This window comes from Notolabrus celidotus, chromosome 5 (genome assembly GCF_009762535.1).
Source record: "Notolabrus celidotus isolate fNotCel1 chromosome 5, fNotCel1.pri, whole genome shotgun sequence".
NCBI lineage: Eukaryota > Metazoa > Chordata > Actinopteri > Labriformes > Labridae > Notolabrus > Notolabrus celidotus.
In genome coordinates, this window is record NC_048276.1 from 4,584,701 (window position 1) to 4,602,802 (window position 18,102).

At 38.3% G+C, this 18,102-nt stretch overlaps 1 protein-coding gene and 1 long non-coding RNA gene across 4 annotated transcripts in view; one reads left to right on the forward strand and one right to left on the reverse strand.

Annotated features, from left to right (window-relative positions):
• LOC117812600 lies at positions 1-12,736 on the reverse strand. Its single transcript, XR_004631257.1, has 3 exons — positions 12,363-12,736; positions 12,005-12,057; positions 1-3,103 (listed from the first exon to the last, which is right to left on the reverse strand). It is a non-coding gene; the product is annotated as an uncharacterized LOC117812600 (long non-coding RNA).
• adad2 (adenosine deaminase domain containing 2) overlaps positions 12,045-18,102 on the forward strand; it is a 16,585-nt gene continuing 10,527 nt past the window's right edge. For 2 of the 3 annotated variants that reach the window (XM_034683483.1, XM_034683484.1), the window contains exons 1-4: positions 12,045-12,116; positions 14,083-14,244; positions 15,778-15,919; positions 17,439-17,577. In XM_034683483.1, the coding sequence (XP_034539374.1) occupies positions 14,096-14,244; positions 15,778-15,919; positions 17,439-17,577 (430 nt within the window). In that variant the 5' untranslated portion in view covers positions 12,045-12,116; positions 14,083-14,095. Of the gene's footprint in view, positions 12,117-12,229; positions 12,330-14,082; positions 14,245-15,777; positions 15,920-17,438; positions 17,578-18,102 lie in introns of those variants that run through there. The other variant, XM_034683482.1, reaches the window with a different exon arrangement.

The window sequence follows — 18,102 nt, forward strand, 5'->3', positions numbered from 1 at the left end:
GTATGTGTGTGTACTTTTCAAAAGAAGAAGCTGTGATTCTCTTGATTTAGCAGCTTGTAACAGTAGTCTTCTCTCAGCACACTGTGAATGCGTCTCTCCCGGTGTTATGATTTTAAAAGTGACCCTGTAAACTGGAGATCTTCAGCTGAACGTGTCAGTGTTTGTGGAGTTTACACAGCTGTTGAAACAGAGGGAGTTCCTGGGAATGCAAACTGGTTTAATTGTTATTAAGATTTCAATGATCGTCTAAAGACGTTTATGAGGGATGCATCTGGCTGAAAGTCTGCAGATAACAGGGTCGCGGTTCGAACCAAATCAAAGACGGTACAGTTTCCTTGAACTCACGCTTACAATTTAAACTTTCCCTTCAGATGTCTTGTACTTTTGGATTTTTGGACCAAACTCAAGGTTATAAACGTACAAACCTCCCACTAATTTCTCTCTTCTTAATTAATTAATAATTTCTATCATTTAATGTTTAGTATCTGAGCTTAGTGTAAGCTACTGAACATCCAAGCCTTCTGTATAGGGTGTTGCAGTTGTTCCAAAGCAACATTACAGAGGAACAAATTCATTGCAGATGCCGTTTTTTCTATTTATAGCGCAGCATGTGCCAGAGAAATGTGCCAACAGATGCAATGGGTGTAACAAGGACATATAGCAAGTGGGGAAGGTGAAGACAGTGATGCTTCACAACAAGCCTGAAATGTGCGGCTGTTATATGGCTTTGAAGATGTGTATGAAGAAAGGGGGTTAAGTGAGAAAAACACAATAACAACAGGGCTGAGATCCGTCGGCTGTGCCTGCAGAAGCCTCACCGTTCCACTGAGGTACGGCGGTGCTCTTAGCTAAAGTCCTTTTCATCGTATATTAGCATGTTATGCTAATATCCTCCACTTTGCATTCAACACAAAGTACAGCCAGTACTTAGATATTCGGTTTGTTTGCAGCATTCAAATGGTTTGTAGTCATGTGTTCTTAAAGGGGGTCATATTCCCGACTATGGATGTGGACATTTTCCAAAAGCGTGACGTACTGAAGTGGGTTTCTGAACCTTTTATTAGAGGGATAATTTAAAGTTATTATAATGTAAGTCATTGATTATTTGTGGTGTCCATGTATTTGCTGACGTTTGCTCATGACTTAACACTCAAACTGAGAGTCATTTATGGCGTATTGAGGTACCTCAGTCAAAAAGAGACACACTTATTGTAACACCAGAGGAAGATTGACATCCAATCTTCTACTTTAGCTGTTGTGATTTTTCTATTTTGAGCAAAAATGTGACCTAACTAACAGAATGCTATCCCTAAAGCCACGCTGCTGCTAGCATGGCAAATGAATACAAAATAAAAATGGCGCTGCAGTTTTAAATCTTATAATCGCACTAATTAAGCAGCTTGTTGGATGTGTATGTTTAATCTTATGTAGTGTTCTATTTTGTTTAAAGTATATGAAGTAAGGAAGACAAAGACCAGGGATAGGGCTTTCTCTGTAGCAGGCAGAGACAGGCAAACTCTGTTGAGGCTTTTAAGAAACACCTTAAAACCTACTTTTATACCATTACTTTTTATTATGTTTACCCTATTAAAAGTGTTCCTATTTTAATCTTGTATTATTTTCCATATTGTTTACTCTGAACTGTACATTGTCTGTTTTTATGCTGGCTGTACATAGCCTATGACTGTTCTTGTGAAGCACTGCAGTGCAGAATGTGTTTTGCTTTTAAGGTGCAATACAAATGATATAAACTTAAACTTATTTTAGTCTCAAGTTATAAGAGCTAGGTTATAAAATATTTCTGGCACCTGGGATATTTCAGATTTCAAAATCAGCTGCTGTATTTTGGAGTTTAAGCATTGCTGCTCTGGGTGTCCATTCTTGGAGTGATGCATTTGACGTTTTAAATCAGGAAATCCTTGTTTTAATGTTGCCAGCCTGTTAGGTTGATGTCTCTCCTGGATCACCTCTGTGCTTTACCTTAATCAGGTTTACATGGAGTCAAAATGTGTTGTTTTTTCCACCTTTTGCGAGACTTCTCATTCACATTGAGGATTTGCTTCACCTTTAAATAAGTCTCTTGGATTCCTGGCAGAGCCTCCTGTCGGTAATGTGCTGGTCCTACCTACACAGAAGCATCTATCATCTCCAATGTGAGAACACAAGGTCAGCATCTGTTGACCATATGCTTTATAGAAAGTATTTTGATCCTGTAGTGTCGGTCTACTCACCTCTGCTGCAGCAGCGAGTCCATTAAGTCGTTTAAAAGCACATTTACAGAGTTTGACTGTGGTGGACATCGGTTTTGCTGTAGACCTCATAACTCCACTTTTGCAGGCATTCACTCAGGAATAAGATACATTCAGTTTATGATGCCCTTTTAAAACCACCATAAATAACCACATCTATTTAGAGGAGGAGGAGTGTTTTTCATGACACATTGCATATGTGCAAATTATCTGCTTTGTCTTATTCCTAAAAGGCCTCTCCTGTTATATATTCTGCATCAAATCTGTTCTTCTCCCCCTGTCACCCTCTATTTCTGCTCATCCCTTTTGAATGTAAGCAAAATATGTTTGCAATTTGCAACGGCTGTGAAGTGGCTAATAAATTGGAGAGATGCTCTACTTAACCAGAATGAGCTGAGCATAAGGAGAAGAGAGGAAGGATACGTGAAAAAAAAAGACAATAAGGGATTAGGAAAGAAGGCAAAGGTGTGTTTGAGAGGAGAGGAGAGAGTATGGAAAAAGAAAAAAAATGAGGGGGAGGCAGGGGGAGGTCAACAGAAGGAGAGGCAGATGCTCGTGCTTCGGATGCCTGTGTGCGAATAATTACCCTGATGAGATTCACCGAGAGCGTCACGAAATGCAGAGGAAGAGGAGGCAGGGTTTTGGGAAATACCTCACGACACAGAAGAAAGGAGAAAGTGGCGAAGTTTTCTGGAAGCATACTGCAGCACAGTGTGTGGGTTTAGCATGTTTGTTCCTACTGTTTCCTCCGTCTCGTGTTCTCTCCCTCCTCGTCATACATGGCGTGAGAAAGTGGAGCCTCCCTCCTCATCTTTAAAAGATGCATGAGGCAGCAGCTACAGTGCCGAGGGAGACTGTATAGGAGATAAAGAAAGAAGCAGTGAGCAGCAGCAGCAGTTTTCTACTCTGTAAGACCACTATTTATAACCTCTTAATGTTTCAGTTCATTTCTGCTGAGAGGGAAAAAAATACAGACACCATAAATAAGAGCATAATCAATTTTCTCCAACCCTCCCTGATTAGATTTAGAGGCAGGCCCCTGTATGTCAGTGATCTCTTTCTGATTTTAGCTGATACAAGGACTTCTGCTTGAGTTCTAGTAGCCACCTCCTTTTTGAGACTCTGCCCGGCACAGTCAGATGGCAGCACATCAAAAACAGAATCAGCGCCAGGCTCTCTTCCTCTCTTTCCTTCATGCATCGGTGAAAGAGCTTGATCTGTCTCCCTCTACAATCCATCGCTCTTCCCAAGATTAAAGGACAACACAGGTGTTGTGTTGCCTGTGCAAAGACCACCTGTCTCGTGTTACTCCAACACGGTCACAAACCACTGCAATTGAAAATCACGCTCACACATTCACTCCTTTCATGTGATAAACACCAATCACACACACACTGCTGTTACAATTCTTCCTGTCTTTTGAAATGTTGAAGGTACATTTTCTGATGTGGTGAGCTCTTTATCAAATGAGGTAGGGGATATTTTTGTCTATTTGCTGTTCAGAAATCTATCACAACATCTTTTGAACATCATAAAACATGCTGAAAAACACAGAGATGTGTTCAAGTGCATTGAAGTATATTTAAATCTTGTGGTACTTGCACTTGGATGGATTCTCACCCTGAAATACTTCTACTCCGATTCAATGCAGAGGCAAATGTTTGTACTTTTCACAGCACATATTTGATCTGACAGCTAAAAACTTCAATGCCAATTTAACTAAAGAGAAAACTTCAAAATAAGAGGTGATCAAAGTGAATATCAATGATCAAACGTAAACACAGGAGTGATGAAAAACTGGTATAGATAAAAGGAAGGATTCGATAGGATAAACTCAAAACCAACTTCAGTATATATGAATAAGAAAGCAAAGAGATGTAAGGCAGTGTGTGTCAGGTTTGTGTTTTAACCATAGACTGTATATATAATGGACAGCGTCGCTCCAACTTTTCCCATTGTATGGTTTTGAAGCCAAAATATCCCGTTCCAGAGCGCTGCCATCTTGTAAATTTTCTGCAGCCAGAGTCTGAGCAGTAGGGAATTTGTGTGTTTCCACGGTAACAAGCTCCGCCCTACAGCGTACCGTCCCGAGTTCCTACAGAGTTTCTGTCTACGGCAGCTGTGAATCAAAGTAAACCAGGAAGTAAAATCCCGTTTTTTAACCTCTAATAACTAATGAAAAATAAACTTCTCCGACAAAAGAGGCCTTGAACACAAAACAGTCAAATACTAACTACATATCACCACAGCATACGGATGTGAGAAACATTCGTACAAAGTTTGACCCCCATTCATTTGAATGGGGCTGCAGTCAAACTTATCGGCCAGGCCGATTATCGGCACCGATATTCGGCATTTTGACGCATATCGCCATTGGCCTTTTTAAAAAATCCGACGGCCGATAAGAGATCAATTTAAAACTGGGTTATTTTGGCTCAAAATTTACTAAATCATTATTTGTTTAAGTTTTAATTGAACTTTATAAGACATGCTGCTGAGCCTGGGAGCTCCCTGCACTTTGTGTTAGAATTTTAAAACAAAGATGTCTGTTGTCTAAGATAAAAAACAACCTTTAACATGTTGCAAATCTGAAAAGCTGTTTAATAAACATATTCTTAAAGGCATTTAAACAAAGTTAAATGTTGGATTTTGTATTATTCAAAATTTTGACGCCAATATTTTCCCCTTTTACTGCAAACGAATATCGGCTCCAAATATCGGTTATCGGCCTTCTTGACTACTAATAATCGGTATCGGCCCTGAAAAAAACATATCGTCTATCTCTAATTTTATCTACAGTCTATGGTTTTAACAATGACCCTTAAAGAAAGAGGTCCTTAAAATAGCTTTAATGTCCAGTTTCACCAACAACACATGAGCCCATTCTTGAAAAGTTTACTTATTAAAGGTCAATTAACCTCGTGTGTGTGTGGTGTTCATATTTTTGTTACTCAGCCAATGTTCACGGGTCTGGTGGACCCACTGCTTTATTAGGTTTTTAAAATCAATACAGTCAAAACAATTTATGTGAAAACACCAAGCGGCAACCTCCGGTCTAAAAATATGAGTTCAATGAGGAAGTACTAAAAACTGCAGTTCATCGAGGATCCGCTTGAGGCTGGCTCAGAATAACAAAGCTAACCTGCTAATACTTAGCATTTAAAAGGTCACCGTCACCGTCTTGGTTTAGTGTGCTAGCATGACCTCTAGATTAGAGTTTTAGACTTATGTTGGTACAGGGTGAAACATTGAGGTATCACCAAAGTTGGCTAAAGTTAGCTAAACATGTCCTTCATGATCAATAAAGTCATCTGTACATTATATTATGTTATCAGAAAAGAAGGTTGTAATGGCCTCATTTACAGTATGTAACAGATGTTGAGAAAAACACACAATTCGTAATATATCTGAACAAATATGATTAGTTGATGTCAGCTGTCTTTATCTAAAATCCAATAATCCAGTTCAGATGTATTGTACCTAATTGGTTATTTGTAGAAGCCTCAATATCTGCTGAAAGTTCATATCTAATCTATCTAATTCATTTAGTATATCTGATAACTCCTGTTATATCCTGTATAAACTCAGTGTTTGATTGTGAATATTAGAAAGTGTAGTCATAATTAATCTAAATATCATTATGAGGTTAATTGGTGGATATTGTGTAAGAACTAAAACAGTTCTTTTGTTCGTTTTGTAACATTTTTTGGGAAACACTGCTCGCTTCCAAACGTCTGTGTGTTTCCTCCCTTCTGTCTGATGCAGCTGATTTGTAGGTCATGTGTGAGCCTCAGAGATAAACTGAGAGAGTGGGAGTGCAGAGGACTTTTACCCTCTAGTGGTGAGCCTGGGGAAAGGCCTGTCAAATTCATTCAGGAAAAAAAAATACCCATGCCAATTATCCCTGTTCAGTTGTGCATGGAGGCAGTGACCCAGTTGGAAATAATTTTCAGATTTCAGAATTTCATTCTTTATTCAGTAGCAATCGCCTGATAGAGTTGGATGTAAATGTAGGAGTTCTGTTGTACAAAACTTTTATTCTTTGAAGTGCACGATCACCAAGTCTGATGTCACTCCTCCCCTCTGTGACTCCTCGCAGAGGAAACCCAGCAGATTGAAATAGATGCAGCAGCCTGTGCTGCATTATAGATACGTTACTGAGACAGAAATCAGAACTTCTTGTGAAATGTAGTGAATTAAAGATCTCCTAAATGCTTTTCAGCATGCTTTTAAAAATGCTCACTAACCACTTGAACTTAGATTTTGGAGATTCATGAACTCTCTCTGCAGTTGTGTGCCATCAATTATTAAAAATATGAATTTAAGTTTAAATGGGAATGAAAGTCCTGTATAATGACTCCCTAAATTTAAGTTATAACGATATACATTAAGTGGGGCAAACTGTTTGTAAACGATGCTTGATTAACCACATTACATCAAAAGATTACAGTGTGTTACAGGTGTCACATGTAAGAAAACACACAATACTTCCAGGTAAAAGGACATCTCTTCTTAAAATGCATAAAAAAGCAACGCTGTAAATAAGTTCAGTGAAGGCAAATATGCCAATTATAATCATAACTACAGGGAAAATAAATCTTCAACAACATCAATAACACAAATCCTCATTCCAATGTCAAGCAATTGGAAAGCAATAATCCTAAACCCAAGAGATCTATATTTGCAATTTTCATAAATAAATGTTTATCCTCACAATAAAAACATAATCAAAATACAGAAAGTTTCAGTTATTGCCCCAGTATTCATGTAAATTGAAATACAGAACACTTTGGCCACAAGTTTTTTTTTAGTGTCATGCTAACTTGGTCTATTCATAGCATATACAGGAAATGTGTGTGTATGTGTGTTGGTTCTTATGCTTGGTTGTGTATGTGTATTTTATTCTGAAGACCTTTGTATCTGTGGCTTAATATCATTATTATTAGTAGTAGTAGTAGAAGTAGTAGTAATAGTAGTAGTAGAAGTAGTAGTAATAGTAGTAGTAGTGGTACTAGTAGTAATAGTAGTAGTAGAAGTAGTAGTAATAGTAGTAGTAGTAGTAGTAGTAGTAGAAGTAGTAGTAATAGTAGTAGTAGTAGTAGTAGTAGTAGTAATAGTAGTAGTAGTAGTAATAGTAGTAGTAGTAGTAGTAGTAGTAATAGTAGTAGTAGTAGTAGTAGTAGTAGTAATAGTAGTAGTAGTAGTAGTAGTAGTAGTAATAGTAGTAGTAGTAGTAGTAGTAGTAGTAATAGTAGTAGTAGTAGTAGTAGTAATAGTAGTAGTAGTAGTAGTAGTAGTAATAGTAGTAGTAGTAGTAGTAGAAGTAGTAATAGTAGTAGTAGTAGTAGTAGTAATAGTAGTAGTAGTAGTAGTAGTAGTAGTAATAGTAGTAGTAGTAGTAGTAGTAGTAGTAGTAATAGTAGTAGTAGTAGTAGTAGTAGTAATAGTAGTAGTAGTAGTAGTAGTAGTAGTAATAGTAGTAGTAGTATTAAAGAAGTATTTTGAAGGGCTTTAAATACTTGTAGTCACCAAGTGAACTACACAGGATCCCGGTGGAGCAATAATAAAAGTGTTATGTTGGTGGGCGTGGTCAAACAGCTAATTTAGCCCCGCCCATTCCTGTATAAAAATTTTTTAATACCAATCTAATAATTATCTAATCTAATAATAATAACTACTATGATAATAATAGTTATGGTTATTATTATTATTTTTTAGAATTATTACTATTATTGTTACTTTTAGTAGTTTATTTTTATTATTATATATTTTAAATTTATTTATTTATTTTAATATTTGTAGTAGTAGTTATAAGTATTACAGGATGAAGTATTTTGAAGGCAAGGCAAGGCAAGGCAGCTTTATTTGTATAGCGTATTTCCTACATGAGGGCAACTCAATGTGCTTTACATTAAAAAATTAAAAGCATTGGAGACATTCAGACAGGCATAAAATAACACAATTAAAATGACAAATATGATAAAACAGAAAAGAAAAGGAAAATTAGAAATATATTAAAAATGACATTAAAATTTTAATTTAAAGTGGGTTAAAATAATCTAAGATAGGAAGGCAGTGGCAAATAAGAAAGTCTTAGTCTTTGATTTAAAAGAGGTGAGAGTTGGAGCAGACCTGCAGCTTTCAGGGAGTGTGTTCCAGATATGTGGTGCATAATGACTAAACGCTGCTTCACCATGTTTCCTTCTGACTCTAGGAACTGAAAGCAGACCAGTACCTGATGACCTCAGAGGTCGAGGTGGTTCATAAAGTAGTAGCAGATCAGCAATTTATGGACTTTAAATACTTGTAGAGTCACTAAAGGCACCACACAGGATCCCAGTTGGGTAATTAAGAAAAGTTATATATTGGTGGGTGTGGTCAAACAGCAAATTTAGCCCTGCCCATTCATTTTCAAAAATGTTAATAATAATCTCATAATAATATAATCTAACAATAATAATATATATATATATATATATATATTATAATTATTACTATAATTGTTATTTGTATTATTGAATTCTTATTATTATTTTTAATTTTAAAAATATGTATTTATTTATCTTTATTTTAAATAATAATATAAATATTCAAATGTTGCTAATGTTGCTTTTTATCTATATAATATTTGTCTGAAGATTTTTAAGGTAAAATAAGATCTTCATTTCTACAAACACAATGTGGGAAACACAGTATATAGATAGATCTTTGTTTGTCCTTAATAAGGAGATTTGTTGCCACCGTCTGTACAGGAATACATGTATGAACACAATAACCATAAACACCCACCCAGCCTCACAGCAATGGTGCCCCACATCCCACAAATATACACACCAGACACATACTGTATGCACACACTGGACACATATAAAACACACCCAACACATATGAACACACAGGACACATATATGCACACCGGACACATTACAGTGGCATTCTGTTTAGCAGTGCTATGGCCGATGGGATGAAGCTTCTGCCAAACCGGGCTCGCCTACAGTAAGGGGATCTGTATCTGCGACCGGAGGGGAGTAGTGTGAAGTATTAGCCACACATGGTGGACATCAGTGAAAAAAAAAACCTTATTAAACACTGTGGGAAAATCTGGTTAGTTAAAATTTAGGATTCCATTTCAAGTGCTAATTAACAAAATTAATGCATCACAGTTCCTGACAGCCAGGCGTCATTAAAAAGCCTCATAAACCGTGCCTAGTGGTGCTTTTTTTTTTTTTTTTTTTTTCACACATGCAAGCACAGGAATGCAATCACACTTTCACACGCATGCACACAGCAACATATGTTTAGAAAAATTGTCAACTGGCTCAGTATTTCACAGTTTTGCCTGTCCATATTCCAACACAAAAGCTGTGACAATGTTTTCAGGAAACCGGTCCCTGAGCAGAAAAAAGGAATCGAGCTCAGTGTGTGTGATTTGTAGGCCACCTTTGTTTCATTTCTTTCCCATTAAACAATAAACAGGGAAATCTCTGAGCCCATGAGTAAGTGAGTGGGTGTTAAAGCAGAAAAGAAAAAATACAAAAGGAAGACATGGATGGAGAGAGGAGGGAATATAAGAAGACAAAGAGAGAGGAATCAGGAAGGGAAAAGGTGGTATTTAAAATGAAGACGACACATGGGATGGTTTCCACTGCGCCTCAGAAGGCTCTCCTGAGATGGGAGTGACTTAACATTTCACAGTCTCATATGAATCACAGACACACTCAGGCATATGCACACACACACACACACACACGCACACGCTCATAAGACAGCCTCATTTGGCCCCGGAGAGACAGAAATGAAGGCTTTCTCTTGAGGTGAGGGGAAGGAAATGGAGTTTCACAATGATCAGGGGAACATTTCTCTTCTGCAAATAAAGCCACACACTTATAGGCGGCTTAGAGGAGTGTGTGTTTGTGTCAGTGTGAGAGAGATTTAATTTTAACAACTGCAAACTCATTTCATCGAGGGGGTTTTGCAGCACATGCTCGAGTATGTATGTGTGTGAGCAGGGCTACACATTTAAAATTCATAGAAATCATCACACCATTCTGTACCCATTTGCTTATTTACTGCGTCTATACATAAAACATCAACCTGCTCTTTTCTCCTCTCCTGTTTCTGGCTTTCAATCTGAAGTCCTCAGCCTCATAGATATCAGAATGTAAACACAGGAAGCATTGAGCTATTTACTTAAATGTGTTACAGGCAGGATCCACATTTCATTGGATGTATATGGCCGGTTGACTCACTTTCTAACTGCATTAAAGCCTGGATGTCACAAAACTTTTTGCAGATCAATGAGGACAAAACAGACGTACTTGTCATCCACTCAAAGGCTCAGAGAGAAACTGGCCTCCACTCTAAATGGTCTTGGACTTAACCCAAGCAAAGAAGCAAGAACATTGGAGTTTCATGCAATTCTGATTTTAATTTTAAGCCACATGCATGCTCAATCACAAATCTATTTTGAGGTGGGGTGGGTGTCACCATACCTTCTTTTATTCTTTGTTATCCTCTGTGATATGCCTTGTCCTATCTCACACAGCTGATGTTTCATTGTGCTGCATATCTTTGACAACAATAAAAATTTGATCCCAAAAAAAAAATCTTTAGGCTGCCTGTTTCTTCTCGTACTGATTTAAAATTCTTTCACTAGTTCTGAAGGCGCTGCATAGCCTCGCACCAGACTACATCTCAGCTTTTAGGGTATAAACCAGGAAGGCCTCTCAGATCCTCCAGCTCCTCTCTTTCAGCTGTTCCTCAGAGCAGAACAGAAACTTTCAGTGAGGCTGCTTTCAGTCACAACAATCCAAAATGATGGAACAGCCTGCAGGAGGATCTGAGAAGAGCTGATAGAGATAGTGTGACTTTTAAACGTAGGGTTCATCAATTCTATTATTTTAATGTTTTATATTGATTATAATGTTGTTTTATATTTTTAACCATCTCTTTTTTATTATTTATCTACTCAATTCCATTAACATTTTTAGCCTTTATTTTATCTTCAACTCTTATCCTTACCCTTTTTTATTTGTATTTATTTATTTTAACTATTTATATTCTTAATATTAATTTGATGCTTTAACTTATTTAATCACACATTTTTTTAATGTTGTTTGTGTGCTTTAGTCTTTATTTTAAAATCCATTTTTGTTTTTTAATGTCTTGCCATTATTTTATTTCTGCTTTTTTCTTGTTTTTAATCACTGTAAAGCACTTTGAATCACATTTAATTTGAATGAAAGGTGCTATATAAATAAAGTTTGATTGATTGATTGATATACTAAAGTATAACTCGTTTTATCACTTATGGCACATGTTCAGTGACATCATACAAGTGTTTGATATGTTTAGGTAAGGTAAATTAATCTATTACCTATGGGTCTCTACAGTAGTTCTGTTCAGGTGTGCAATAACTATTAAAATATGGTACATGTTGTTAAAAAGAGAAATGAAATATATATATTTATTTCTATAATTATCATCCAGTTAAAAAGTTGTCTTTATGTGTGTCAATTTAGTATTTTTAATTAATTTATGACATTAGAACTCTATTTGGGTGGACGCTTCAAATAGGCTCTCTGAGTTTTCTGCCTGTTCCTGCACAGTATATTATTTATCTTTGCTCTTTTTTTGTGTGTACTTTTTTTAATTGTGCAAATAAAGAAACATAAACATAAAAAAACAAAGTGCTGCATCACATCATTGGTCATCATCATCATCATCTTCATCATCACGTCAATTCTCACCCTTACCTTTGCCTGCAGGGTTGCCAGGTTTGAGTCTCCCATGCCCCCTTCACACAACGCTGGAATCAGACAGGTGGACACAATCACTATTACAACAAGTGGAAGAACGCACTGACAGGTAAACGTTCAACACAGGATATTTAGACCTAAAATAACTCTTATTACTCCTATTATCACCTTATACAAACTCAGTGTAGCTAATGCTTTTCGAGCTAGCTAACCATAACGTAAACTGACGCTTCTCCCCAAAGTTTGAGGGTGAAATAACGGAATAAATGTATCTGTAATGTGCAGCTCATCATACTTCATGTTGGTTAGAACACATATGAAGGTAAATTTAAGCCTGCTGGTAAATAAGACTTACCTTGTGTCATAGCTAATGTTAGCTTCTCCTTCAGGTGGGCTCGCTCTCAACAACAGCTTTAGACTAACGGTTAGCTTCAAATAACTGCCATTATTAGTCGGCCATTTTAAAACGGCAGAAATTCAGTCCACTCCGGAAAAAAGGGAATTAATAATTAATTTTATCGTGTTTTTTTCGTTGTTTCTTAATCATTTGGTTAAACAACGACAGAAAATAGGACGGTGGCAACTCCAGCTCTAAAATGCATAAAAAGTGCCCTCTAAATGCCCCTGAAATGTAACAAAGCAGACAAAGTGCCCTCTAAATGCCCCTAAGATGTATTAAACGTAATAAACGTGCCCTATTGATGCCCCCTAAATGTATAAAATGTTAAAAGTGCCCTCTTGATGCCCCTCAAATGTATAAAGTTCAAAAAGGTGCCCTCTGGATTCCCCTTATATATATTAATGTTAAAAAAGTGCCCTCTAAATGCCCCTGAAATGTATTAAATGAAGAAAAAGTGCCCCCAGGATGCCCCTTAAATGTTTAAAATGTTAAAAAAAAAAGTGCCCCCAGGATGCCCCTTAAATGTTTAAAATGTTAAAAAAAAAGTGCCCCCAGGATGCCCCTTAAATGTTTAAAATGTTAAAAAAAGTGCCCCCAGGATGCCCCTTAAATGTTTAAAATGTTAAAAAAAAGTGCCCCCAGGATGCCCCTTAAATGTTTAAAATGTTAAAAAAAAAGTGCCCCCAGGATGCCCCTTAAATGTAACAAAGCAGACAAAGTGCCCTCTAAATGCCCCTTAAATGTATAAAATGTTAAAAGTGCCCTCTTGATGCCCCTTAAATGTATAAAATGTTAAAAGTGCCCTCTTGATGCCCCTCAAATGTATAAAGTTCAAAAAGGTGCCCTCTGGATGCCCCTTATATATATTAATGTTAAAAAAGTGCCCTCTTAATGCCCCTAAATGTATTAAATGTAGAAAAAGTCACTTTTACACATTTTAGGGGCATTCAGAGGTCATTTTTACTATGTTGTATATCTTGGAGTGGCGTCCAGAAGTCACTTTTTCATGTTTTATATATATATATATATATATATATTCATTTATATATATATGTATATATATATATATATATATATAAATATATAACTTTATTTTTCAAGTGTGTTACACCAATTTGACATACAGGAAGGTAATCCCCTTGTACACAACAGTTACAAAGTAGACCACCTAAACAGAGCAAAACAAAAGGAACAACAAAAATGTTTTATACATTTGCGGGCATCCAGAGTATAGTGCAAGAGGAAAAAATGCCTTCTTGATGCCCCTTCAATGTATGTAACACTAAAAAGTGCCCTCTGGATTCCCCTTAAATGTCTAAAAATTAAAAAAGTGTCCTCTGGATGCCCCTCAAATTTATAATACGTAAAACAGTACCATCTAAATGCATCCAGAGGGCACTTTTTCTACATTTAATACATTTGATGGGCATCTTGAGGTCACTTTTTTACAATTTAGGGGCATTCAGAGGTCAATTGTATTATGTTTAATATGTTTGAGGGGCATCCAGAAGTCACTTTTTCCTGTTTTACACATTTGAGGGCATCCAGAGTATAGTACAGGAGTGTAAGTTGCTCTGATATGAATTACTGTATCTCCTGTTACATGAGGCAGGATGACATGTGCACAGTTAGAGCCTGTGAGTCGTATGTTAACTTGTCATTTTTTTCCTTTCAGGTGGCTTGGAAGCATGGCAGACCAGGAGGTGTTTCAACACAGCCCAAGAAGACGTGGTTCTACTTTTCGGTCTTTGTCGGACATTGAGCCAAGTTCACACCTTCATCCTCCCAGTGTCTACGGGGCACCTGATGTGCCCAGATATTCTGCTACTGGACTGAGGTAATAAAGCGGCCTAACACATATTATATGATGCAGGAGAGGCTTCACTTTTACAAACAAGCTGAATGGCATTCCTTGAACCTTTAAACATTAAGATGTGTTCACTGTTTCAACACTTCAATTCGGATGGACTTAACCATCTCTATCTTTCATTTCTTGGGTCTTCCTTTTACTCAGGTCAGAGCATTAAAGCCAATCTGTGGGGTTTTTGATGAATTATGAAACAGATGTTCAGAGTGATGCCTCTTTATGATCTACAATAAAAGAGGCTGTCAACAACACATACAGGGCAAAATCATCAAAGATGTAAGAGGTACAGCTTTGTCTAGAGCAGGACCCAAAGTCAACACTTCTTTTTTGTCATTGAGAACTTGCATACATCTCGTTCTGGCTGCTTGTTACTGAGGTTTCAGATCCGGCAGGTGAGGAGGCTTCTGGCGAGTGTGTCCGGTATAAATTGGGTTCACACTCACACACTCAGGCAGTTGCAGAAACTCATTCTTGATCTCACCCACAGTGGTGGCAGGACAGATGAAAACCAACAGCCTCATTTGCTTGCTACATTTCTCATGCACTTTGATTCTCCTTTGAAGCTTTGTTTCATTACTAATCCTCAGTTTGCTCTCAAGTCAAGGCGATCAAAAGTTAACTTCTAATTTGAGACCAGAGATGAACTTGAGAGGAGTTAGAGTTGGATATCTTAAATATAAATGAGTCCGTGTGGTCTCATTTGTCAACGTACGGGATGCATCTTCACACCTCTGCTCAAACATTCAGGTTAGAAAAGCTTCAGTTGGCGCTGGTTAAAGGCTGATTTATACTTCTGCGTCTCCCCTACGCAGCAGGGGCTGACGCAGACATGAGCACCACATACTTGTGCGTCGGTGTGTCCGTGTCGCGCAGCAAAACGCCTGAGGGCAGTGCGGTCTCTCTGATAGCCGGTCGCCTGCTTCCGGTCCTGCTACGATCTCTGTTTACTTTTCCACATCGATTCAGAGCGGGTTCTGTTAATCTACAGCTGATACATGTTGCTGTTTATCATACAGACATGATTACATGAAGAATAGAGAGGAGGAGATGAAATACACGGCCGATGTGCGGCCGATGTCCGGGATCCCGGAAGTGCTGTGAATGCGGGAAAGACAAAGCCGTCGAGCGGACCAATCACAGAGCTTGCGGTCCGCGTCGGCCCTGCAGGGAGTTACATTTTGGAGGAGGTGCACGTCAGCTACGTGCGTAGGCCTCGGCGTAGGTACGGGAGCTACGCGGACCCCCGGTGTAGGGTATGCCGTTGATTCAACGCAGAAGTATAAATCAGCCTTAAGTTTGTTGTGATGCCTTACTCTTAAATCCCATCCTCAATATCACTAGTAAGCAAACATGCAGTGTTTCTGAAATGAGAAGGAGACTGATTTGAAATCATAGAGCAATTAATTATCTGTTTTGCTGCTGTGGTGTCATTTAAAGATGTAAAATAAAATGCATTTGAATTCATTTGTTTAAATTTGATCACTCTTTATGTTCCTGTTTCAGGGAAGCTGCTTCTGGAGACAGTGACCAAGAAGAGAAAGAAGATATATATTCTGAAAGAGGGGATGGATTCAGAACAGAGAGGGCCTCTATCCATGAACTCGAGGATAAACTTGGTCCTGTTGACATCCCATTGGGAGATGAGGTACATAATGAAAAGAAGAGCAAAGGTCAGGGTGAGGGGCGAGCAGGTTTAATCAACTAAACGATTGAATGTTGTCACCTTCACTAGACGATATCAGAATCAATCAGTTTAAAGAGTTAATATCTTTATTGCTCATAGCGAGACGCATTTGTGAGAATTTGATCTAGAAAGTGGAGATTAAGTTGTACGTGGACTGTGTCTGGTTTAACTAGCATCTAATCACTCAGAACAATGTGTAACAAGCACATGCATTTGGACGTTAATCTGCAAGGAGTACCAGAAGCAGGTCGTGCAAGCTCTGCTAACGTTAGCCACACTTAGCAAAACAGACATTATTTACCATTGCTTACACTACTTAATGTTTTCTGAGTGTTTCGTTACCATTACCCGGGACTTCCACCAGACTCATGTCCAGTCCGTCTCCGATCTTCTGCGGTCCAGCTCCGTGTTCTCTCTCTTCCGTCAACGCCCACCGTCTACGCTTTTGGAAAGAAGCACAGAACAGGACCGCCGGACAGCTGGAGTCAAGTGACAGAGGTTTTCCTGCTGTAATCACTGAATCAAGGATTCTCCTCCTCCTCCTCTCCTCATCCATGTTGTCTTTCTGGTCCTCTGAAAACCTCTGACCTGTTGACTCCAGGCCTGGCTCCGCTCATCATGACTTTGGTTTGTTGTTGTAGTTAAGTGAAATACGATCTGGTGATAACACAGAGTGTTTTATTCTGAAAATTAACCGGATGTTTTCATTTTGTTTTGGTGAAACCTGACTTCCTGTCCCGCTCCATCTGCTCTGTTGAGATTGATGCGTCGTGCTCCGGCATCCGGCACAAATAAAAGTCTTGGGTATCTGATCTGGAGGGCTCCGACCTGCCGGATCAGAGACAGAGCCAGAACGCAACGGAGCGGATCCAGTGGAAGTTAACACATTGACTAGAATAGAAACCTATCAGAACAAGTGCTGTGACAGATCAGAGATGGACCGGACACGGATCCAGTGGAATTTGGCAGTTAGACTTGTCGGTTAGCTGGAATTTAAGTTTCCATTTACATGACAAGGAAGTTTGAACATCACTAGTCAACGTTTCCTTCTGTTTTGCCATTGCAAGGCGAATACATGCTTTATATGTGCAAGGCTTCAGTTTGTATAAGAGTCACTAAGAGCATCTGTCTTAATTTCAACCTGATGAGAAAGTTTCTCCTGTCATATCAGATGTGTCATTCACAGACGACCTTGAAGAGTATTCTAATCAAAGGTTTAATAAACCATATTTTAAAACCTGAAATGAAAGTAAGATCCCAACAGCTGTGATTACATGCCGCGTGTACTCGGCTGCTGAGTGTAGCAGTGATTGACAACAACATTCAGCTCGCTCAACGGGTTCAAAACCGTCTGCGGTGACCTCGTCACTAAAGCTGTGAAAAACAGAAATTCATCCTCAATACAAACATTGAGAATTAATTCCTCACACTTTACATGATGACGATTTATTTACCTGAATAATGAATTTTATCTTTCAAGGATGGAGACTCAGATGATGACGAGGCCACCCTCTCTCTCTCTGGTATGTGGCCTGAAGGAAGCATGGCCTCAGATGAAGAGCTGCTCCTGGATCAGATTAAGGACTTCAAGAACGCAAAGCAAAGCCCGAACACTGAAGGTACATCAGTGGTCATATCATATCATTTTAGTTTGCATAAATCAGATTTGGACCAGTCGCCCTCTTTACATTTTCTTACACCACTCTGCATCATTCCCTAAACCTGATCCTTCAGAGGGATTACAAGATCTAGTCCCTGTTGGAGGAGAACTGCTCCTTCCTTTCCTAAAACCCTAAATTTGTCTCATTTCAACCTCAGGACTGTTGATCTGCCTGTCACTGAATGTGCCCGGTGGTCAAGGCTTGATTTTGTCCTTATACACAGTCTTGGAATAAACTCAATCAATCAATCAATCTTTATTTGTATAGTGCCAAATCACAACAAACGTTATCTCAAGACGCTTTTACAAACATAGGAGGTCTAGACCACTCTATGTCAAATTATGAACAGAGACCCAACTTCAAGACAGGGTAAGACTCAGTCTGACCCCACCTTAATCCACCATGAGCATTGCACATCACAGTATTTAGCTAGTTACAGTGGTGAGGAAAAACTTCCTTTTAACAGGCAGAGACCTCCAGCAG